The sequence below is a fragment of the Catharus ustulatus genome, chromosome 4, assembly GCF_009819885.2.
Source record: "Catharus ustulatus isolate bCatUst1 chromosome 4, bCatUst1.pri.v2, whole genome shotgun sequence".
In the NCBI taxonomy this organism is placed as follows: Eukaryota; Metazoa; Chordata; class Aves; order Passeriformes; family Turdidae; genus Catharus; species Catharus ustulatus.
In genome coordinates, this window is record NC_046224.1 from 24569822 (window position 1) to 24593267 (window position 23446).

At 46.3% G+C, this 23446-nt stretch overlaps 2 protein-coding genes across 3 annotated transcripts; one reads left to right on the forward strand and one right to left on the reverse strand.

Annotated features, from left to right (window-relative positions):
* Positions 1-1243: 1243 nt before the first annotated feature.
* On the reverse strand, positions 1244-10813 carry EIF3L (eukaryotic translation initiation factor 3 subunit L). Its single transcript, XM_033057845.1, has 13 exons — positions 10707-10813; positions 10579-10627; positions 10231-10441; positions 9564-9643; positions 9249-9310; positions 7897-7966; positions 7119-7192; positions 6091-6262; positions 5676-5830; positions 4748-4918; positions 3268-3765; positions 2226-2306; positions 1244-1482 (listed from the first exon to the last, which is right to left on the reverse strand). Exons 1-13 carry the CDS (start codon positions 10737-10739, stop codon positions 1444-1446), a joined length of 1695 nt encoding a protein of 564 aa, XP_032913736.1. The 5' UTR covers positions 10740-10813; the 3' UTR covers positions 1244-1443.
* Positions 10814-11086: 273 nt separating this feature from the next.
* On the forward strand, positions 11087-20202 carry ANKRD54 (ankyrin repeat domain 54). Of its 2 annotated transcripts, none has more exons than XM_033057847.2 (8): positions 11087-11374; positions 11683-11730; positions 15655-15753; positions 16192-16263; positions 16673-16720; positions 16835-16959; positions 17768-17875; positions 18470-20202. In XM_033057847.2, the coding sequence occupies exons 1-8, from the start codon at positions 11101-11103 to the stop codon at positions 18542-18544; spliced, it is 849 nt and encodes a 282-aa protein (XP_032913738.1). In that variant the 5' UTR covers positions 11087-11100; the 3' UTR covers positions 18545-20202. The 2 variants fall into 2 exon arrangements, with proteins under 2 accessions (XP_032913738.1, XP_032913739.1); XM_033057848.1 differs by having other exon boundaries at positions 11283-11374; positions 15660-15753.
* The last annotated feature ends 3244 nt before the right edge of the window (positions 20203-23446 follow it).

Here is a 23446-nt window from a genome sequence, read left to right on the forward strand (position 1 = left end):
ATATAAACACAGCTCCCCACGGGCTGCTGCAATGCAGTGGCATCTCAGTCCTTTAATTTCTTAATGATATGGCTGCCTCAAATCCTCCAGAACTGGAGACAGTGAGCTCCCAGCATCCATAACACCAACAGCTAGAAGGCCAACAGGAATTGCCCGTTTAATTTCACTGTTACCTGTACCCTGCCCAGCTGAGTTACTTGACTTTGTGATGGGAAACAAAGTTTACTTTTGAGCAGTATCTAGGACACTGGAAACCTGACACTCATTCAAACACAGAATATAATCCAACAAAGGCTAATTATTCCTTTCATTTAAACAGGATCACTCACAGAGCCAAACTGGAGTGCTAGGACCCCTCTCTCAGTGGAAAGGAATGAGAGGGAGAGGTACAAAGAGGCAGATGGTGTATCTGAAACACGCTTTGTCTAGCTTTCTATTACACATGCAGATTTTCCTCTTGCACCTGTTTCTACCACTCAAACATCAAACTATTTAAAGATGGCAAAAGGGAGAGAGGGTGTGGAGGGATGCAATTCATTCTTTGCATTCTCTTCCTCAATACTTGCAGGTCCTTGATTCCCCCTTATGTTACTAATTTTCAACTTTTTTTTCCCCCTTTTTCAAGGTACTACGAATTTGTGGCTGGAGAGCATGGAAAATTTGCATTTAAAGGGTTTTAATAAATTGAATGCCCTCAGAGAGTTTTCCAGAGAAACTAAACTCAAATTAAGGGCCAGGTCCTGGGCATCACTTCTGCTGAAATAAAACACAACCTCCAGCAAGGACATTTCATCAGACAACCAGTTATTGGTTCAATGTTTACAAAAATTCTCTCCTCTCCTCTAAAAACAAGACAATCCACTTTGGAGCACTTCTACTCCATAGCAACTAAAATAAAAGAGAGGGGAGGAAAGGCAAAAATGCAACCTTCTAAATACGTAACTACAACTGAGGTCTATTCAATGCATGGGGCAAAAGCTAAAAGCTATAGTATTAGCTTGTATCTCTTTCCATATCCTGTGAAGACACTGTGGACCAGCTCATTTTCTTCCTGTCAATCAGTTCTGCAGCTTTCCCCATTTGCTGTGCACGGTGTATGTACAGAGCACCTAAACAGATCTGCTCCCCATTGTTACCTGCAACAACATGGATCAATGAGAACACAAGCCAACAGCAGCTGCCCATATCTCCAGATGCTGTTATATGCATCCACAGAGGAAAAATAAATAAGTACAAACGCTCATCAGGAAAATTTCACTAATTTATTAGATGTCTTGTCCTTCACAGGATAGTTTGAGCCAAACAAGTCTGCATATTTAAATACAAAATACCTTCTGAGTCACAGGAGATTCCAGAAATGCCAGAATCCTGAGATCCCCTCCCTCAACAGAGAGAATAATCTCTCCCACCCACATGTCTGCCCAGGCCTGCACTGCATCCACATTAGGGTCTCTGGCCCATCTTCTTCAATGTTCGGTTCAGCTGGAATTAGAGAAAGCAAGGTCAGAAAAATACACAGTGATTGATACACACTGCTGTCCCCTCAGCAGACTTTATCCAAGGCTTCTTAACTCCTTCCTCTCCAAACTCCCTAATGTGAGAGGTCTCGAGCAAATACATTGTGTCAAGTAGAGGGGGAGTAAGTAGAACTCTCTCCTCTCCAAGACAGCAGAGGAAGATGTGTGGAGAAGAGAGGATGCAAATTTGTAGCAGCAGTACCACAACCCTGTATTAAGACCCCAAATCCTGGGATCTTGCTCCGAGCTTCCAGTGCAGAATAACCTTCATTGGGAGAGAGTGGAGCAGTGACAGAATGTCACCTCCTGGCCAAGCTCAATGCTGAAGCCATCTATGTTCCAGAAATCTCTGATGCCATTTTCTAGAGTCATAGTTATGAAGTTAGAGATATGATTTTGGTTGTGTTACTGATGGGGACACCACATTTATCTAGGGACAATGGAATCAGCATCCCTGGACAGTAAAACTCTCCTCCTTTTCCACTGTGGTTCAACTGAGCACTTCTCACAAAAACATACCATTCCTCAAAAGCCAGCAGCTGCTGCTTAGAACACCTGCCTTGGCCCAGTGCCTTGAAGAGCCAGGCTAAGTCCAGCATGGAATTACACAGCTGTCTCGCACAAGTGTGGACCCTCAAGGGCCTGCACAGCCCAATGATTGCCCCATGTTTCCTGCAGAGCTACACAGCTCTCCTACCCAGGCCTCACCTCCTCAAACTTGTGGATCTGGCGGATGAAGAAGTCTCCGTAGCGCCGAGCGACCTTTGTGTCTGCAATATGGATCATGTCCTGGGAAGAGAACAGGATGAGACTAGGAAAAGGACTGTGCTACTAGCAGGGAGACAGCAAGAATAGCCAAACATAAGGATCAATCTAAGGTGCTTTACCCCAGCCACGGTTCAGCATCACACACATCTGACCTGTGCTACTCACACAGCACCCATCCTGCTCTCCTTGGGCTGCCTTCCCTCACACATTTGCCTGGGATGGGTTTATGGTGTATTCACTTTCCACATTGTCACACACTGTTTTTGTCTTCCTTGCAGCACTCTGACAGTTCCAACCCCAGTTCATGCCTCCCTCTTTTCAGTCATGCTATATGCCATGAGAGCTGGGCTGAGACATGGCATGAGACCTTGCAAGAAGAGGTCTGCTATAAGGACCAAGAACACAGGCCAACCTGGTCTCCTTCCTAGCAAGAAACCTAATGGTTACTGCTTTGACTAAAGTCCTACAAGACTCTTTGCTATGCTTCCTGCTGCTGGAGCTCCAAGGACAGGTGGTGATAGCCTCACACCTCATGTTTAGATTCCTCTTAGACAGCCACAACTAAATGCTGTTCCAGTGCAAAACAGATCTTTAACACGACCAAGCAACATCCCCACTCTGTCAAACAAAGGAGAGATCTGGGGTACACCTACAAGGACAATCCCACCTGACACACAAACAACAGCACTATCTGTCACTCAGTTATCACCTCCCAGAACGCTGACAAGCAGCTCCCTCTGACCTGGGGAAGTGTTTGTTTTCTAGGTAGGTTGACTGCTAAAGCTGCCTGTGATATTCCATCACACTTCATCCACTGACACTCTTTTTATGCAGGGCTATAACTTCATCATGGGTGGCCAAGTTCTATAAATGGCAAAGGAAGAAGGAATGTCTCCCACAGAATGGAACAAAACTAGGTGCTGTCAATTCCAGAATTTCCTGGGTGAAAGAATTTCCCAGTCAGCAAGTGGCAGATACCAACCTTGTCAATATAGAAGTCAACCTCAGAGGCAGACTGGAACTCTCCATCCAGGGCAGATATGCCACTGGTCCACACCAGGTTCTTCATCTTGTGCTTGAAGACAAGCAGCTGGATACGGAACTCCTGCTCTGTGAGGTCTAAGAAGCCAGCCAGCTTCGCCACAGGCATGGTGGTGTAGAGCTTGAGGAAGCTACGGATGGTTGAGAGCTGGGCCTGCTGCTGAACTTCATCAGCGAAGACCTTGAGCTGCTGCAGGAAGGGCTCCTTGTGGTAGTTGGGGTGCACGTTGTCATAATTGGGCACCACAGGGGAGAGGAACTTGGGGCAAGCGTAGCTGAAGAGCTCCTCGTAGACCTGCGCGTCGCCCTTCTGCATGCGCAGCATCTTGTCCCCGTACTTCTCGCGCAGCTGCAGGTGGATGCTCTCGTCTATGCGCATGGGGTACATGGTGAGGGCGATGGCCAGCAGCGCGTGCATCTGCTCATTCTGCTTGTTGATCTGAGACAGAGAGGAGACCCTGTCAGCACCACCGTGTGCTCAGCCTTTAGGGTGCTCGAGGGAGCTGGCAGCTGCACTTTGCAGAGGAGGATCCTTTACAGTACTGATGGTCCTAATGCTCAAGGGGGACAGCACAAAGAAGCAGTGCCTCTGGGCAAAGCAAATGGAAGAATGACACATCAAGGCTCTTAGAAATAAAAAAGAGGGCTGGACAAGAGGAAGGTGCAGAATAAATGCATCCAGAGCCATGCAGAACCTGGAGGGCCAGAAGCGTGTTTGACTATTCTGGTACAAGAACATGCAGAGAAGGGAAAGCAGATAGTTTAACAATCATTTCCTGGAAAGGGACAGTTATCAGGGAGGTCAGGGAAGAAAAGACTCAGAAAAAAGATTTGAGGGCAGCATGAAATGGACAGCTGTGTGGCTGAAACAGACACACCAACTTTTTGAAATGTCATGGAATTAAGACTGGTAGGATTTGGCTAAACAAAGAATTAGGAATTAATCCAAAGGATAAAAAGGAGACAGCAGGTAAAACAGGCACCAAAATCAGGAGGTAAGATAGCTTAGGTAGAAAGAGAAAGGAGCTTTGTCTGTGAATGATTATCAGCTAATGGAAATATATCTGACAACGGCAGCAACCTGAGTGCAGCACTGGACTAGAAACACAACTAAGTCTGAAGGAGCATCAACCAGAGTATCATCAGCAGTTGATACTCATTAACAACATTGCCTAGAGCCAGAGTGCAGATGGACCTGGCACAATAATACGGGGAACACCCGAAGTAACTAGTAACATAGCTAAGAGAAAATATTGTCACACATGGCAAAGGGGTTCAGAGGATCCCCAGTCACCACCACCAGCAAAGTCCAGGATAACAAAGCTGGACTATTAGACATAAGCTATGAGGTGATAGACGAAGGATGGGAAAGAAGACAGCAGCATTTTCTTTTGGGAAGTCTAGTCTGTTCTATCTCTTACCATCTCATACTTGTAGGTTGTCCTCTGAAACATGCTCTTTGTCCTCTGGATGTAGAGGAGGATGTTGGCAAAGACACGGATGGCATCCTGGTAACGCCGCATCATAAGGTAGGCGAAGCCCACGTAGTAATAGGTGGTCACCTGGCACTCGGGCACCCGGGAGTACATGCTCTGGGAAGGAAGAAGTAACATGCTATGTTAGAGGGGAAACAATCCAAACTGCTTGTTAGCCACAATCCTGCTTTCACTCCATCCCAAATACAGAATCGAGAGGGTTAATTCAGGATACTTCACCTCCCACCCATCCCTGCAGCAGCTTCCTCACTGTTTTATTAGATCATCCTATTTCCTATGTTTTCCAGTTTCAGCTTCCTGCAAGAAGAGGACTCCTGCTCTGTGCCTAACACTGCTCTGCTCAGTTCCCTTTCCCCCTGTTTCACTCCACATCCTGTGCCAGACAGCATGTATGTAGATCTGTGCCAAGCCTTGGCCATTTGCAGCTGAACTTTTATTAGCAAGCAGCACTCAATTCTAAGGCAAAAACACTCTAGATGAGAGCGGACACAGTGAGAACAGAAGTCAAAAATACAAGAAAGAGCCACTGACAAGGTAAGAATGGTGTGTTCAGGTAGTTACCACTGCACTACCACTTGCAGTTCCAGCAGTATTCTCTGTAACAACACTGCTTTGCACAACACAGCAAACGTCCTAAAAAACCGGGCAATTGTGCTGCAACAGCATCAGGCATTATCATATGGCTTGATTTAATGCCAAAGCTCCAGCTGTGCTCAGCCACAAACTCCTGACAACTACAGCAGATACAAACAGTTCCTCAGCTGGAAGATTCGGTGCAGCAATTTTTCACCAGCATGCATGAACAGAGGCATTTGGAAGGCTGCAAAAGAAGGGTTAAACCATTTTGCATTACCTTCTTGTTGAGCTCGATGTTCTCCAGCACCTTGATGGCTTGGTAGTAATCTCCTAGCAGAGAGTGCAGACGCAGCAGCCCAACCAGGCTGAAATACCCCAGCATCTTGTACAGGGAGTGGCGCCCATATTCACCAGCCACACTTTCAGGGTCACCTGGGGAAAAAAGGAACCACAATGCCATCCTCCAAGGAAGCAAGCTTGCCTTACAATATTTTTCTGTATAAAACAAAGGGAGCATTGCCTGAAATGCAATCACTGGTACTTCTCACCTAAGGCCAACAGAACTAGTTCCCAGCCAATCTATCCACTGATTACAGGTTTGATCCAGCTCCCAAACAAAGTTAAGCAATTTGGGTCAAATCAAAGCAAGGCAGCACAGACACCAGTGCTGTTTGGCACCACCCAAAGCTCACCTCCACTTGTATAGACCTCCAGCTGTCGGTTGATGTTGGATTTGTCGACCAGAGAGTGCAGCACATTAAGGACACTGTGGACATTCCAGATCTTGGGATTGGAACGAAGGAAATCAATTTCCTCTTCAGACTTTTTGGCTGTTTTACAGCGGTACTGGCTGAAAGACTGGAACTACAGGAAAAAGCAGAAATTCAATGATGAGCAACTTGTTTGGAGATGCTCAACGAAGTGCACTAAGCTCACAACTTGCTCACACAAACACATTACAATAAACTACAAGTTTCTTGGGGAAAAAAAGTTTCATGTGCAATCACATGGAAATCAAAATAGCAGATTATGCCACCTTTAAAGCATCTAAAAAAAATTATACAGTACACAGAGAAAAGGGCAGAAGACAGATTAAAGCAGAAAAGGATCTCTTAGGGAAAGCCACTAAACACAAATTTGCTGTCTGAACAGGCAGAAAAGAGAATGACCAAATTATAAGATGTATTTGCATACATGCATCCTTTCCCCTATACACACATGTCCTTTTTGTTCTCAAGATTGACAAGACAACACTTGAGGATTTCCAGCTCTATAATAAAAAGTTACAGAGAAGGGAATATATTCTCTAAAGAGAAAAACCGCTAGCATTTGAGATCTGTACTGTTGCACTCAGAACAGTAAGTGGAAAAATATTTCTTAATGTCGAGATCTCAGACCACAGCTTATTTCAAATCAGGTCATCAATCTCTTAGCGCACGTATAAAGGCCCTACTGACTAAAAAAGACAGAAATTTTGTTCTGAAAGAGAAATAGGCACAAAAGTTCAGGACTCCCCAAAGAGTACCCTGTAACTTAAAAATTTGTATGTTTATAACTACTTCATCCACCTGCTAACAAAAGAGTAACAGCGATCACCGAAGATTTTCAACCTGCAATGGTACCCTTGCTATGGAAATCACAGCAAGGGAAGAGATGGGAAATTTATACAACTAATAAAGGCAAGGGCACCCCAAAACAGCCCAGTTTTATAATCAAATACCTGGTATATGAATTCATCAATGATATCCCAGAGCCACTGGTTGGGCAGCTCCAGAGGAGCTGGGCCATCAGCATCTGCAGGAGATTAGATGACAGGATTAACACCTTCAGCAAGAACATTGTCAGAACTGGAGGAATAGACAAATTAAAGAACATAAGAACTTCCCTGAAATGAGAGATGGAGCAGCAGACGAATGAAGCTGCCAGTATGGCTGAAATATGCAGCTTTGTTTGACTACTTCAACTGCCTTCACTTTCAAAGACTATCAAAATGCACAGGGTTAATCTCTAGAGTGTGACTGCTCAGCATCAACTCTCAGAAGCTGCACGCAGACTGCAGGGGTTTATCCTAACTGATCCATTCTCCACATGAGGCTTAGCAGGGAGTCACAAACACTAACATTTGTTCCAAGGGAAATTAACAAGTAAACAGTTGTGAAACACTGCAACTTTTCTTTAGCTTACTGCTTCATTTTACTTTTTAATAAAGATAGGTGAAGCAGTTATCAGCAATACAGAAATCTAAGTAAGTTTTATTCTTTACAGTACTTCAGAAAGCACTGGAAACTATTTCTGTTTTTATCAGTTTCAAATTCATGGATGTAAATTGCTCTTCATTCAACAAACTCAAACATGCAGAGAGCTTACAGACTACCTTTTCCTCTATTGTTTATAATCAAACATGTTGAAGTTCTTTTGACCCTTTCTTCAGCTCTGCCCTTTCCATCTGATCATTTTCTCCAAAATTCACAAACCAGAAATTAATTGCAGCAACTCACTGAGGATGTAGTTGAAGAGATTGCAGTAGTTGTAATAGGACTCAAATCTCTGCTCCAGCGTGGGCCCTCCCTGCAAAGAGAAGTCAGCAGCCTGCTTCATTTCAAGTAGGGCAGGAGGGAGTTCATGGGCAACAGCATAAGGACAGTCACAGTAGTAGAGGGTCTAGTTCAGGAGTGTGAGAGCCAGTATTCAACCAGGACACCCACCAGCATCACCCTGAAAAGCGCAGCACTGATGTCCCACAAACAGGCAGTTCTTTTCCTGTACAGGTAGCTTTTCCCAAGGATGTTGAGCAGTCAAACCTCCTGTGAATATTTTGCATTAACTTTCCCTGTTTTCCTCTGCTGCTCAGATTCAGGAACTTCCTACTACCTTCACCAGCTCTCCTTCCTTCTCTGTTCATGAGAAGCCTGAATAACATCAACAATGCTGTTTCTGGACATCATTTCTAAACACTTTGACCTACTGGTTCTTGTTTCAGCTGGAGACACTGAGTCTGAGAACCACTAATAGCATAGCTTGAGAAACCAGTTTCTCCTGTTGAAGCCTGGCTTGGGTTAACACAGCAGCCTTTCAAAAGTGCCCATTTCTCCACCCTCTGGTCCACAGCAAAACTGCAGTTATTACTTATTTACCCATAAGTCATGCCTCTGTTGAGACTTTTTCCTTTAAGAACCAAATACTATGACTTTTGCACTGATTTCAAATCAGCTTAAAAAAAAAAGGCAAAGGCTGTTTGGTTTCACAGAGCATTATTCCTTTCATTTCATTCTTTTCCATCCTTTACGGTACCCATGTTTCCCTTTTCATAAGGCACTCTGACCCCATATAAGGTTGCTCATGACAAATAATGCACCTTCCTCCAGTGCCACCCCTTCTCACTGCCTGCTCATTTGAAGAGGAACCACAAAGAAACACATATAAGCAATAAAAAGGAAAATTCAGTTACCTTCCAACATCCCCTTCGTCCCTAACTCACTAACCATTACATTTGCTGTTAGCAACAAAGAGCCTCCTGAACACTCAGATCCAGTCTCCTGATTCACCTGAGCTACCAGAGAAACCTGCACACTCATCACCACCAAGCTTGAAGAGACAGCTAATAAGCCTCAGATAGACAATCAAGTCTTTCTTGCTTTTCAGCAATCAGTGAATCCTTACTAAACTAACAAAAGGCAAGAATTTTAAGCTCCCCTAAAGTCAATGTGTCTTACAGCTCATGAACCCATCCAATCCTGCCTTGCAAAGATCAGGGGACCAGTGGGGGATTAGTGGCAGAAAGACTTGTCAAGTTTGCTGGCACAGAGAAGCCAACACAAAAACCACAAGAAGGCACAGGACCAACACTCACGCTGACTTTGGCGTAGATGTGCCTGTAGTACAGCTCCTTGTATAGGATCAGGAAAACTGCATCTGGAAAGGATGACAGAAGAGAACATAAGCAAGCCACAAGGCCTATTAACCTTTTGCCACAACAATAAAGGGAGGCACAAAAAGATGTTTTGCTCAAGTCTGACTTCTTGCCAGGCATCTGCTGAAGGAGCTGCCAGAGTGAACAAAGGCAACTGACTCAGGCAGCAACAACGCTGTGCACCTGCTAACTCAGGATCAGGAGGGATTCAGTTCCTTCTCTCCCTGACAACCCAAAGGAAAGTGGAAGACTCACCATTTCCAACCTGAGGAGCAATGGCCTCAGCCTCTGGCCATGGAGTGTTCTTAAAAAACCTTTCTGTCAGTTTTGTCCAGCTGAAAAACAGACACACATGTGGTATGAGAAGCCGTTTCTCACTCAGTATAACAGTGCTGGAGTCAGAGATGACAAGAGAGAGAGGCCTTGGACTTGGTGAAAGCTGAGCAGCACCACCAACCCCTGTTAGTTAGTTCAATGGTGAAGCAAAGAATGAGAACTGCAAACTAAGCAGTGAGACTTCAGTTTATCCCCCAGGCACAAAACAGACGTGTATATCACGTCCACATTCCCTTTATGTCAAGCTGACACGGCTATAAGCAGGAGTGGAAGTAGCTGTTGGGAAGAGACACAAAAGCTACACCTCAGCTTTCTGCAAACTGCCTGACCAGCACCACTGAGACCCCTTTTTGCAGCCTCCCTTCCTGTTTGACCAGGGCTGACACTTCCCTTCAGACAGATCACAACTCATGTATATCTACATTAGCCTAATGGGCTGGAAATCCCCAGGGTTTTTTTTCCACAGTAACCAAACCCAACCTGTTTCAGAGAAAGCCCAAATTTGGAACAGCACAGGCAGCAGTCCCCTTTAACAGCATCACAGTTAAAACAGTGACTTCCATCTACTGGACCAACAGTATTGTACCTGTTCTCATAAATGTCTTGGATCTCGTACACCTTCTGGTCAATAACATCACTGGAAACACGGCTGGCCTGGAGCTCATACACCTTCTGGTCAATGAGATCTGACACGGTCTTGTGAAAATACTGAATGAAGTTTTTGATCACTTCGGGGATCACCTGGTAGGTCTGCTGTTCGTACTGGCGCTCGTAGGCCAGGTCTTGCTTGGGGTCTCCTGCGGGGAAGGAGAAGCAGTGAGGGAGAAGCAGTGAGGGAGGAGCAGCGAGGCAGCCGCCGCACGGCCCGGCCCGGGCCCGCAGACCCAGCCGGGCGAAAGCAGGCCCGGGGCGCGCGTGGAGCCCTCACACTCACCCGTGTGCATATCATAGTCGTTGGAGTACGCGTAGGGGTCGTAGGCAGCCTGTGGGGAGAGGGCGGCAGTGAGACCCCGCGAACAGCCCGGACACGACCCCCGCGCCCCCCGCGCCCCCCGCCCGCACCTCGTTGTCGTAGTCCTCCCCCGGGTAGGCCATGGCGGCGGCGCGGCAAGGAAAGCGCTCCGGGCGGAAACGCGGGACTGGCGCAGCGCGGGCACAAGGGCGGGGCGGGCACGGGGGCGTATGAGCATTCTATTGGCTAAAGCAACTGCCTGTCTTCATCCTGCGGAGCCGTCACAGGCCGGCCATGGCCGCTTCTTTATCTGATTGGAGAAGACAAGTGCCCGTCAGGCTCTCCTGGTCACAGCCCCGCTTCCCGCCCCGCCTCTCTCCAGCCAGCTCCCTCCCCATTGGCTGCATGCGCGGGTTGTGTCGCCCTCCATTGGTCGAGAGGACGCGGCCCGCCCCGTTGCTATAGTGACATCCCGCCCCTCTCCCCGGCCGGGGCCGTGACGGGATGGAGGGCGGCGGTGGGGCTGACGGGGCGCCCGGTGCGGGGCCGGAACCAGAACCGGGACCAGGACCGGGACCGGAGTCAGAGCCAGAGCCGGGGCCGGAGTTGGAGGCACAGCCGCGCATCGCGCTGCCGCCGCTGGGACCGGGCGCACCCCTCGGTTACCTGCACGTCCTGTGGCAGCGGGAGGAGCCCGCGGGCAAGATCCCGGCCCGCCGCCTGCGCAGGGCCGCCCGCCTCCACCGCCGGCTGGGGCCGACGGGCAAGGAGGCCCACGGTGAGCACCGGGCGTGGAGCCGCTGTTCCGCTCCGCGCGGGGCTCTGCTCGGTGGGCGGCTGGGGAAGGCACCCCGCTGCTGCCAGGGGAGGCTGCCCGTCAGGAATGGGCGGGCCTGCTGCCGGCTTCGGGAGGAGACGGGGAGAACGATTCTTACCTGGTGCCTTGATCTGCTTCCCACTCTTCGGAGCCGGTAGCAGCGTGATTTGGCCGCGCACTTGTGCTCGAGCACCGGGATGGGATGTTTCAGTAGGGAAACGTGCCTTATTCCTCTGTGCTTTCCAGTAATCGCTTTCTTTCCTCCATAGCTCTGAAAAGGCTGCGTGAAGCTGCCAATAGCAATGACTTGGACACAGGTAAGGCTTCTGTCAGTCCCACTTGGGACCTCTTCTTGGATGGGCAGTATATCAAGGGCTCCTACTTTAGGAGGGGAGGAAGCAGGTACTGATAGTTTGTGGACAATATGCTTTAGATGCTTTAGACCTAGAAAATGCTTTTTTAAAGCCCGGGTTTGTTCTCTGAGCAGAGTGGGGCTGGTTATTGTGTTAACTTTTTCACTGCACCTGGTTCATAATGTTAAGTTTTCCATCTGCCTGGACCTGAATCAGCACTGCACTGGCTCAGCTGTTTTGGTATGTTCTTTTGTCCAGTTGTTAGCAGCAAAAGAATAATGTTTGGATTTAGGTGGAAAAGTTATGATTATCTAAACCCTCTATGATGAGGGAGCGTGACCCAGTAGATTAGAACCAGGGCCAGAGCTGGACTCTTACCTTCTGGTTTCTGCAAAATGCTCTTGTGGTCCATGAATCCTGCTTTCCAGATGTCTAACCTCAACACTACATCTTTCTCTCTCAGGCTTTGTTAATTGAAGTGTATCAAAATTAGTTTTTCAGAACTTAAAGTTTTTGCAATCTGTGTTCCTACAAAAATAATTTAATGACAACTTTGCTAGATGCTGGCTAAGAGTAATATAAGAATAACACACTATTTATAATTAATAAATATTTATTGATTATGACTAAACATAAAAGGTAATTAAACCAATTAACTAAAATTACTAAAAAGTTCTGACATTTCCAACGATTTCCCCCTTTGGAAGTGGTCTGAATTTTCCTTTAAGATTATTTCCACTTAAATCATTGAGTATCTAGCAAAACTTAAGTCATTAAAATGCAAAAATTTTGCTTGTGTCTTGTTATATCATAGATCATTCATTCCAAAGGAAATTCCAAATTGGGGTATTATCTCTTAACAATATCTTGCTAACTTCTCTTGCCTTGTTGCTGTCCAAAAAATGTGTCAGCTAAAACCAATAGGTATCAATATCCCTCTTTTTGAGGTAACTCAGAAAAATCTCTTTGCCTATAAACTCCAGTTTCCTCTTTTTGCGGTCCCTGAAAGAGGTATTTTGTCAGGCTGTGGATTGTTTTGCAAACGTATTTTACACTTGCTGACTACACTTTTGATTTGTGGCGTTTCTACACTGGTTACTTGATGTTTCAAGTTCTCTCTAATAGCTTCTGCCCCCCCAACGTGTTTCTCTGTGTGTATCTTTGGCTATCTCATCACTGCTTGAGGTACTGTGTACAGCATGTCATTCCATTTCTCTTTCTTTTGGCAATATAACATCAACCTTAAAATGCCATTTTGGTGTAAAATACCATGAATTGGCCATTTTTCTTGATTATCTAATAGATAATCTGGCCACCAGAGGATACAATAATCTTTTAACTGTGTTGAAGTTAAAGAATGGCTTTTAAAGTCTTTCCAGTGCTGCAAAATACAGCTTGAAGGCAAACATTGAGGTATTCCCCCTCTTCCCGGGCTCTAGCAAAAAAATGAAACCCACAGTAAAATTAAAAAAAAAATAAAAATCCAGCAATTACTGAAACCGACACGAGAGAGCGCTCTGTGCACACAAATGCAATTCCAGTCACTAGAACGGTTGTAGCCGCTGTGCTAACGCCAAAGAGAGAGCTCTGAGCAAACAATCCTCGCTTTGACAATTTACATTACCAAAAAACAAACATTTAAAATTCACAGTAAACATACAATGGCTTCAGCACTCTTAGAGCAAGTGAATTTTCATGCAAACTCAGTTTTTACTTATAACACACTCACATCACCACACACTCGCATTAAGCACAGAAATACCTGGGCAAAGCCCTTCCACAGGGTGGCTCTTTGTGCAGGCAGCACTGTCTGACTAATTTGTGGGCAAAGCAGAGGGTGATAGTCACTTACATAGTTTTGCAATTACAGTTTTCCAACTAGGCAGTGGGACTCAAACACAATTCCATTAATATTCACTTACAGAGTTTTACACTTAATTTTAATAGAAAATAGCCAATTATATCATCACTTTCTTAACTCTGTCATGTTGGACAGTGCAAGCTTATGGTTAGGTATACCTTTTTAAACCTTCAGTAATGTCTTAATAAACTCCCAGGGGTTTTTGCCTTGAACTCACCTGGATCAGAGGATTGAAAAATTTCCCTGGAAAAAAAGTCTTTCAGTGTGCAGCAAAGCCCTTGAGTCTGTAAGTCTGTGAAACATCAAATGTGTTGTCTCACCTGTGTCACCAGTAAATTGTTACTAAATCCTCTGAAATTGTTGGGGTGAATAACCCCCTCTAACACTTTCTTTTTAGTGTTCGTGTGTACGATGTTACTTTGTTGTTGGCCAGGAGCGATTTTTGTGGCTCACAAAATTCTGGCCTCCACTCAGACACAGATATAAAACTTCTTCACTTGTACTTTTTAGCAAACAAAGAAATTAATGTTCATTGGTTATAAATTACAAAATTCTGTTTTATTAATTGGTATTGTGTCCTCTTTGGGTACTGAAAGTTAGTTTCAGTAGTTTCCCCAAGCTGTGTTCCTACAAAAGCATGTTATGACAGCTTTGCTAAATACTGGCTAAGAATAATTTAATAATCACACACTATTTATAATTAATATATGTATAGATTATGATTAACTAAAGCAATTAATTTCAAAGTTAATTAAAAACAACTAACTGAAATTATTGAAAAATTATGTCATTTCTAACAGGAAGATGAAAGAATGTAGTTTTATGGAAGTCTTGGTTTCAGTCCATCTTGGATTTGATAGACAGGTTCCCGTTTACAATCCTCTTGTGTTTTGTTTACTGTGCAACTTGAGGAAGTGTGCTATGATTAATTTATTTTTCTTCAACAAGTAAACATCTTTGCTGTTTCCTGTGGTGACACTGGGTGGAGAGGTTATGTCATTCCCACTTGGTTCAGGGGAAGAGTAGCTAAAGTGTTCCTATTAATGGCTCTCACTGTCAGTCTCCCTGTCTTTCTTCTGAAGTATCAAACATTTCATGTTAATGCCACTTCCATCTTTTCAGGTGTTCCTTTCAGTTCTGTACCACACTTGAAGTAGAAGGTGTACAGGAAAAAATTCAAAGGTGGCTCTAATTCACTTTCTGGAAGATGAGATGAATGGTGGCTTTCAGTGGCTTGAAATACTCTTGACTGTTGTAGAATATGCTGTTTAAAGATCTCAAAATATTGCGGACCTGTCAGCATTTTTAACAGCTATGGAATGAGCTCTATTTTACACACAAGATAATATATCAGGATGATCTCCATACAACAGGAGTGACAGCCCTTACAGTTGCCCTTAACACATGTTGCTGTAGGTGCTATTTTTATGCCTCTAATCTTTCCACCCTGTACTGATCTCTTTGCTCAGCTCTTGGAAGTTCAGTGCATTCCCCTGCCTGCTTCCCAAACTGTAGCCACCATTGGTTAGGAAAGGGCATAATCAAAACAGGTGTGAAAAGTGGCTTTTCTCGCTATCTGTGGTTACACTATGAAACTTCTGACCAGGGGTCCATGTTGATGTCAGAAGTTTACACAGGTGCACAAAATGACCATGTAAATCCACAGGAAAAGCCCATGGAGGGGTAGTAAGCACAGGATGCTAATTCCAGCCTGGGAAGTGCCTGAGATGCATCTGACTAAAACCAAGAGTTGGCTCCACGTCCTTCCTATCCTTTTGTATTCTTCTTTGGGTATTTGCTGCTAATCGTCCTTGGAGCTTTAAAATTTGGCTAGGTGCACCTTTAGCCATTAGAGCTGTTGGCTTATCTTTTATGGCAGCATGTGGAAGGTGGTGAAGGCTGAATCAGAGGGTGGAGGTTATGCTGCTACGGCACATGTATCTACCCCCAAAAGAGCATATGGCATTACCCCTCTCTGCTCAGGTACCCCTTCAGCTTACCTGCTTTCTTCTCCTTGGTTCTGTCAGTGCAGCAACTCTTGGAGGATGGAGCTGACCCTTGTGCTGCTGATGACAAAGGCCGGACAGCACTGCACTTTGCCTCCTGCAATGGCAATGATCACATCGGTGAGTGGAGGGGAGTTCTGTCTTCCAACCTCTCTGTGTGCAGGGATTTTGAAGGGTGGTCTTTATTTTGATTCAGCACCTGTCAGAGGTTGCTCTTTCCTGTTTCTTTTCTGTCAAAGTTGCCAACTCTGGTCCCAGGGCTTGCCATGTCTGCCTGCTGGAGGGAGAGCAGGATCTCCCAGTTCTAGTACTGTACTGGTGCAGAGGGAGGGCTGTCCTTTCCCCACTTCTTCACATCAGGGAGCCCAGGAGCAGTGGCACTGTATGGCTTTGTGCTGGGTCCTTCTGCATTGCTGTGCAAACCCCTGTCCCTGTCTCAGCAAGGAGCTGATGAGCTCGACAGAATCACCCGTGAGGCAGCTGGTGGCTCCACATGGACCTGTGACCCATGTGGAGCAAAGGGAAGGGACTGATGTGTCTCTGTTTGCTTGTTTCTAGTCCAGCTGCTTCTGGACCATGGGGCTGACCCAAACCAGAGAGATGGGCTAGGCAATACTCCCTTACACTTGGGTAAGTGCCACACAGATGAGCTTTGCATGCAGAGAAGTGAGGTGAGAACTTCCTCACTGTTCCTTTCCTCTCCACCTTCCTCTTGCCTGTGCCTCACAGAATGCATCCCCAAGTTTAAGGACCTAGGAAGGACTTCCTTTGCACTTCATTAATTCACTCATCAGAAAGATTTAGAGTCAAAGAAAAGTTTTGAGAAAGCTGATTTTTCCTCCCTCTTCCTGCCCCAAGGAATGCAAGATCTATTCCAGATAGAATACTCAGGCTTGAGTGGGAGGTTGTCTTAGCATTTGGGCCGTTCCTCTTTCCCCTGGCAAAGAAGCCCTTTGGGAAGCAGCAAGCTCTGTGCTTGAGCAGAAACTCATTTTTGTTTGTACCTCTGAGTTGTGTGTCCTGTGTTTTCCCTCCCCAGCTGCCTGCACGAACCACGTTCCTGTCATCACCACGCTGCTGCGCGGAGGTAACATTTCCTATATAACAGTTACAGCCTGTCCCCTTCCTGCCCTGTTGATACTCCCCAGGGACACCAAATCCTGGTGACAGACCTCGCTGTCCCTGCTTGTGTGTCTTGCAGGGGCCAGAGTTGATGCCTTGGATCGAGCTGGCAGAACCCCTCTGCACCTCGCTAAATCGAAGCTGAATATCCTCCAGGAAGGATTTTCCCACAGTCTGGAAGCTGTACGCCTCGAAGTCAAACAGGTAAAAGAAACAGTCCCATGTTCCTTTACTTTACTTAAATGCCTGCCTGTAGGCTCTTACCTGCTGTGGGAGGAGTTTGGCTTCAGAGACCTTCCTTTTTCCCAGCCTCTACTTTAATTTTTTCCAGGGCCTCCCTTGGCTCTGGTAAACTAAGGATGCATTAAGTGTCTGGATTCTTGGGCTGTATAGAGCATTCTCTTTTCTTCAACCACAATCTAAGACAGATGCCTTGTGGCAGGAGAGGGACTACAGCACAAGGCTGTAGCTGTGGCATACACATACTCTGTATTCCTAGCACAGTCTATCTTGCACCAGTATGTGGAGGCATGGAATAGGAGAGCACTCCTGGGGCTGCAATAATACATAGGTCACGGACCTCACTTCAGGAGCCACACAGCTACAAGGATTTTTTTCCTCTGTGCACAAGCAGATCCTGCTGGAATTAGAAGGCCCTGCTCCTCACAATAAGGGAAGCTAACTAGACATAAAGAAAGGTTTGGTGCTTTCAGTGCTAGACCTTATACAGCTTCAGCTGGGCTTATCTCTCTTCCCTGTTCTCAACCAGGCACAAGGATCACAACTAGTCTGTCTGTGACTGGTGAACGCCTCTGGTGATTCACTGGGCTCTGATGCTGCCATTAGTGCCATGTAGTTGCTTTGCCTGGGTTTGTCTCTAAGGGTCATGTACTCTGCCATGTGCTGCAGCTTCAAGGCTGTGTGCTTGGCAATTTAATTGCAGTTAATTTTTCCCAAAACACCCCAGGCTGGTGCAGCTCTCTGATATTTGCCTCATGCCTGTTTGTTTCAGATTATCCAGATGTTGCGGGAATACCTGGACCGTCTGGGGAGGCATGAGCAGAAGGAACAGCTGGATGACCTCTGCTCCAGACTACAGATGACTAGCACAAAGGAGCAGGTAGGCAGCTTGAGTTACGCTGACTCACCTCCTTGTGGGCAAGTTACATGATGACTCATGGTGCTCCTTTAACTAAACATTCAAAATGCAGAAAGCATTGTAGTGCTAAGCAGCAGGGAAACTGAGGATCAGATGGGCTGAGGGCACGGTCAGTTTAAGGCCAGGATCAGCAAAACCACATGGGGTTGCAGAGCATGGTTTTTTTTTCCTACGAAAGACTAGACTAGCCCCTAGAAACAGACTTAGAAGAAGCAGCCCTGACACCTTTGTTGAGTTTTGGGTAATATAACAACGTGCTTGTATTTTAAGGACTGGCTAAATAATACAGAGTGGAGGTTAAGCATCACCTCCTGAAGAATGGGGAGAAGCTCCCATTGCCTTAGATTAGGGCTTGTTTCATCATGAGGAAGTAGCCCTTCTGCGTGATTGTTGGCACCAAAAGGATCCTGTCCTAGTATAAGCTCAACATGGGCATTACTGGCAATTCTAGTGCAGGGCTGGTCCATGCTGCATAGGGGTTTCTTCTGGGTGGGTGGATGGGTGGCTGCACAGCTGCATTCCCCTTCCTGATGGCCATCTGTATTCTTCTGTCAGGTGGATGAGGTTACAGACCTCCTGGCCAGCTTCACATCACTCAGCCTGCAGATGCAGAAGATGGACAACAGGTAATGGGCTGCCAGATCATCTTCCTGAAGCAGCAGGAGAAGCCTTAGAGAGAAGAAGAGGAAGCTGCTTGCTTCCCAGATTGCTGACCAAACATTGCTGCCAGCAGCCATTCCTGCCAGACTGACTCTCCAGTGGTGCTCAGACTGTTCCTGTTGGTGCTGCCACAGCTGCCCCATGGGGAGGCAGCAGGCTTTGCACAACAAAGGCAACAGACAAGAATGCTGCAGCTGTGACTTTGAGGTAAAAGAGCTGCTCTAATTTTTACCAGATGGGCTGGCAATGAATAACATACCCTTTCCAGAGATATTTTGCCTTCTCCTAAGTATGTCAGCTCGATGTAAGTAGTGACCAATGCCATGTGCAGTTACCAGCCCTGACTAGTGCACTCAGCAGCTGGCCAGCATCATGGAAATGCTTGGAACAGGCACCTTTTGCCACCTCCATACTGCTCAATTGCATGAGGGAGAAAGTGAATGCCTTGAACAGCAGAAGGCTTTGTGCTGTGAGAAGAACACACATTTAAATCTGCAGGCTAGAAGCTGAGCAAACATTCTGCCTTAAGAAACATGCACTGAGGCTTAATCCTCACCTTCTCTAGAGCCTGCTGTCAGAGGGCAGAGAATGTGTCTGGTTACAAGTGGGATACAAAGTTTTTCACAGCTAGACTAACACCTTTCACTGGACCCATTTTTTAAGTCTGCTGCAAGTTAGTGCTTACAGGGTAACACTTGAAAAAAATACCCAGGTACATAGCTAGCAGGTCAAAGCTGCCCTGATGTGAGAATAAGGATTGGAGGGTGACAATCTTAATGCAGTTCTAGTCAGACATCTACATCTTGCAAAAAACCCCCACCATAACTAACTTTTGTGTTTTCTTTTACTGGCAAGAGGTCCATTTGTGGCAGGAGGTATTGTGCATTCAGCTGTATTATTGGGTTAGGATTGAGGTGGGATTTACCTCTGCTTCAGCAGCACCAAACCCATTGCTCAGCCATTCTGTGTCTCTTGCTTGTCATGGAGAACCTTAAGTGCAGTGTGAGAAACGAATTATGGCTTATGCAGGGAGCCTGAAGTGATGCAGCTATGAAGGATACAGGGAAATTCTCTTGCTTCTGCCCACTGTGGTTGGCAATAAAGATTTTGGTTGCTTTGTTGTAGAGCAGGGATCCAGGACATCTCATTGATAGGGCACCAACAGCTACAGGTGACAGGGAGCATGCCAATAGTAGTGTGAGTTCCCACCTGTGTACCACACTATGGTGTGCTGGTAGCCATACCTACTGCGCAGCTTGGGAGTCACTGGTTTGAAGGACTTTATTATTAGGATTCAGCTTGAATATGCAGCAGCCACAGTTCGGAGCATTCTTCAGAGATCCCTAAGTCAGTGTGCTCTCTGATATCTGCCTCTTGTCCAGAAAGAGGCTAAGAGGACCTCTGTTCAAAGCTGAGATGCCAGAAATAGGCATGGCTTTTAGATGGGTTCATCTGCGGCCTGCTGGAAGACACAGCTTTGGAGCAGCAGTCTCATGGCTGGGCTGGAGCTGTCACTGTGCATATTGATACTTCATTGTGATGTGCTGGATGGGAAGGATGCTGAGAGGGTGGGAGACAATCTGACCTTTTTGTATTTTCAACTTCAATAAAATCCTGTCAGTCTTTTACGACTCCTCAGCCAAGTTCTCTTTTTCAGAGTGGCCCATTCCTCTTTCTTTGTGTCTGTTCCAGGCCCCTGCACTGCACTGGACTTGGTAACTGCTGCTCTCATACCTGGTTCTCAAATCAGAAGTGACAACACAAAGTTGTTTGAGTTCAAACACCACTCTGTTTACAGATCAAAGTACAGGGTTGCTGGCTGACCTTTTCTGATCCTGACTTCCACAGCCAAGAAATCCAAATTTAAAATCTAGGTAGTTGCTGTGAAACTGTACAAATAGAGGAAAGAGAATCCCAGCAGGAGTGCTTTGAGCTGGAAGATGAGATATTTTGCAGAGAGGAAGAGCAGCCTTGCCCAGTGGCAGGTGTCAAGCCTTGCTCCATGTCAAATAAAATGGTTGTGCTGTGAAGAGACAGCAAGAGGATGAGGGGCTGGGGATGGATATCTGGGCAGGGCAGAGAACTTCCAGCATGGCCCCTATGTGAACAGTAGGTGACCTTCATGCCTAGTCTTTACTGAACTTGTTTCTTCTTGTCTCTACAGCCCAGTCTTGGTGTGCACATACACTCTGCTGCCAGCACTTCTGCCCTCAGCAGCCTTGTTGCTGAGGAGACCATTAAGGTGCCTGAAGAGCACCTAAATGCTAAAATGCTCTTTATCCCTGCAGTTACTTCACTTGCTCATGTTGTCTCTAAGTAGTCACCTCTTAGAGGCTTACCTCAAACCCAGGAACACTCTGAGACTCAGAGTGAAGCTTTTAGCCTTGGCACACGTGATGTCCACAGCTCTTCAGGCTTTTGTCTTGCCTGGTGCTCGGTTTTTTCTTAACAGCTCCTGACAGAGGGGAAAGGTGGGGGTGCTGCAGCCAGCCAGGAGCAATTGTCTTGCTTCTTTTGCCACACTGCTCCCATCACGGCAGGAGAGGCAATAAAAAACCAAATGGCTATAGGAAGTTTTGCCACTGCTTTAGCAGTAGCATCAGGTAAGAAAAAGAAAAGTGCATCTGGTTTTCAGTGGAGGGAAAAAAAAGTGAATCATGTGGAATTGTATTCTATGAATCACTGCAGTCAGTTCTGCTTTCCTGCCTCAGGGCTTGAAGCTGTGGGCTGCTCTGTGGGCTACCAAAACATATCATGTGTTTGGCACTGGATAGAGGAAAGTTTTATGTTTCTTTGTGTCAGCCAGTCATACCCAGAGCCTAAATGACCCTGTCACACTCAGCAACTGTATCCAGAATGAGAGTCAGGTGCTGGGCAGGTAACAGGCTGTTCCAGGGAAGGAAGAAACATGGCTTCCCACTGTGCTGGGAGCTGTTGACTAGCACTGCCTGGCCTAGAGGCTTCAGCTTCTCCCAGCAGCTTTTCTCTGTACTTGCACCCTGTGCCACAGATTTCCCTGCACAACTAGTTGGTGGCACTTTTCTGTGTGTCCCAGAGGTGTCTGCTGTAGTAATGCAGAATGGAAACAACAGCACAGGTTTCGATCTGCTTTTTTTTTTTGCCATTAATATCAGTCCAAACTCCTCATTTTCTTTGTACTACACCATCAAATGCACCCCCCAGATCTCTTCCTGAGCAATGATTAGTCCCCATTCTCAGGGCCATGATATCAACTGGAACTTTAGGCTTTGGTTCCCTCTCACCACTACCACATCTCCAAATACACTCCCTCCTAATTCCCCAGACTCCAAATTTCCCCTCCTAATACAGAGCATACTGCAGAATTCCCAGCCATTGAACCCAGCAGCAACCTGCTTGGCTCTGCGGCTGGTGCTGTACTGTAAGATGCAACTAAAAACCAGACTGAGGATCTGCCTCAAACAAGCAAACAGCTGAGAATCTGCTTGTGTCTCACAGAGGAGCCACAGCAGAAGCAACAGCCGTGACAAGGCCTCCCAGCAAAGCTGCATGGACGTTACTAAGCAAATGACCTTTCTCTGGAGCAGTCACTTCACCCACACAATTGAACGCAAAGCGCATGCTGCAAGGTGTGTGAACATCAAGAATTTTTTCAGCTCTTCAGAAGCCAAAATAATTAATCTCCAACAGCTACACTCATTTACTGCCTCTAACTTTGCCTTTCTAGCAGACTTCAAATCCAGCACAGCAATTATCTGCACTGCTAAGGAAGCCCCATGAAGCATCTTTGGCAAACTTCTCATCCTTTCACCCACTTCCTTTCTCACTGTGAGCAAAGATCTCTTCCATCACAGAAAGGTACTCACAGAAAGATGCCGCCTTCATGCATTGTGCCTGGCCAGCCTGGGGGAGTAGCCCTGGGCAGGCCAGGGTCCATGGGGTGACTAGGTGGAGGAATCAGCAAGTTTTGATTATGAATATGATAAGGGAGGTGTACCAAACAGTGTTCCTCTGGGTTTTTTTATGAAATCTCTGAGAGGGGAAGAGTGCAAGTGGAAGAATTAAAATAATCAGCTGGTAACCTGCTAAGTCTGGTCGTAGATTAGCAACCAGCAGCTAAACCCGAAAGAAAATAAGCATAATTCCCTTCCCAGGGCTGCCAGATTTGCACACAGGGTCAGAAGCAGGATGAGCTTCTTGGCACCTGGGTCTGACACCTCCCAGTGATGTCAGGCTCATTTCACACATGCCAGGGAGATGCCAGACACCAGAATCAGCACACAGTTGGCAGGACTAAGGTACTCCACAGAGAAGAGCTGGTGCTTACCACTAGACACAAAACCCTGACCTGCTCACGCCTCTCCCATTTCATCTACCCTGTTCCAGGTCTTTGAATGGCAGCACTCTACTGCTGTGGCAAACCAGCCCCTGCATGGTTAAAGATGAGCTTGTCAGCCTGAGTGATAAAAAGTAGAATAGAAAATAAGAGGAAAGAGTCATTAATTAAGGCAAGAAGCTGGGAGCAGAGACTGCAGAATGCCAATCAGTCTGGAGGGAAGGCTGTGTGGAAAGCAGCAATCAGACTCCTTCAGTTTTAATTAAACCTGACTCTATATCAGGGATGTGACATCTTTGCTTCATCTCTGCTTTTGAGCTGAGAAACCAGTTGAAGCATGTACACTGGTACTGGATAGACAGGAATTCCCTTCTGGCTCCAAAGCCTTCCCACCTTAGGCTCAGCAGCTGCCCTTTCTGCTCATGTGCTCCCCAAAATTAGGGCTTAGCACCAGCCAGAGCTTAGCGAAGGGGCCCAGGGCTTGCAGCCACTTCCCATGCTAAATGCACCTTCTCCCCAAGATCTTCCCTGTGCTCTCTGTCCCATTTCATTTAGGC

Bases quoted from the DNA above. Each gene is read 5' to 3' on its own strand.
- EIF3L (XM_033057845.1), bottom strand. From the start codon at position 10,739: ATGGCCTACCCGGGGGAGGACTACGACAACGAG. The intron at 10,442-10,578 runs GTGAGTGTGAGG...CCTTCCCCGCAG, and splicing joins CGACTATGATATGCACACGG to GAGACCCCAAGCAAGACCTG. The intron at 9,644-10,230 runs GTACAATACTGT...TCTGTTTTTCAG, and splicing joins CAAGACATTTATGAGAACAG to CTGGACAAAACTGACAGAAA.
- ANKRD54 (XM_033057847.2), top strand. From the start codon at position 11,101: ATGGAGGGCGGCGGTGGGGCTGACGGGGCGCCCGGTGCGGGGCCGGAA. The intron at 11,731-15,654 runs GTAAGGCTTCTG...TGGTTCTGTCAG, and splicing joins TAGCAATGACTTGGACACAG to TGCAGCAACTCTTGGAGGAT. The intron at 16,721-16,834 runs GTAACATTTCCT...TGTGTCTTGCAG, and splicing joins CACCACGCTGCTGCGCGGAG to GGGCCAGAGTTGATGCCTTG.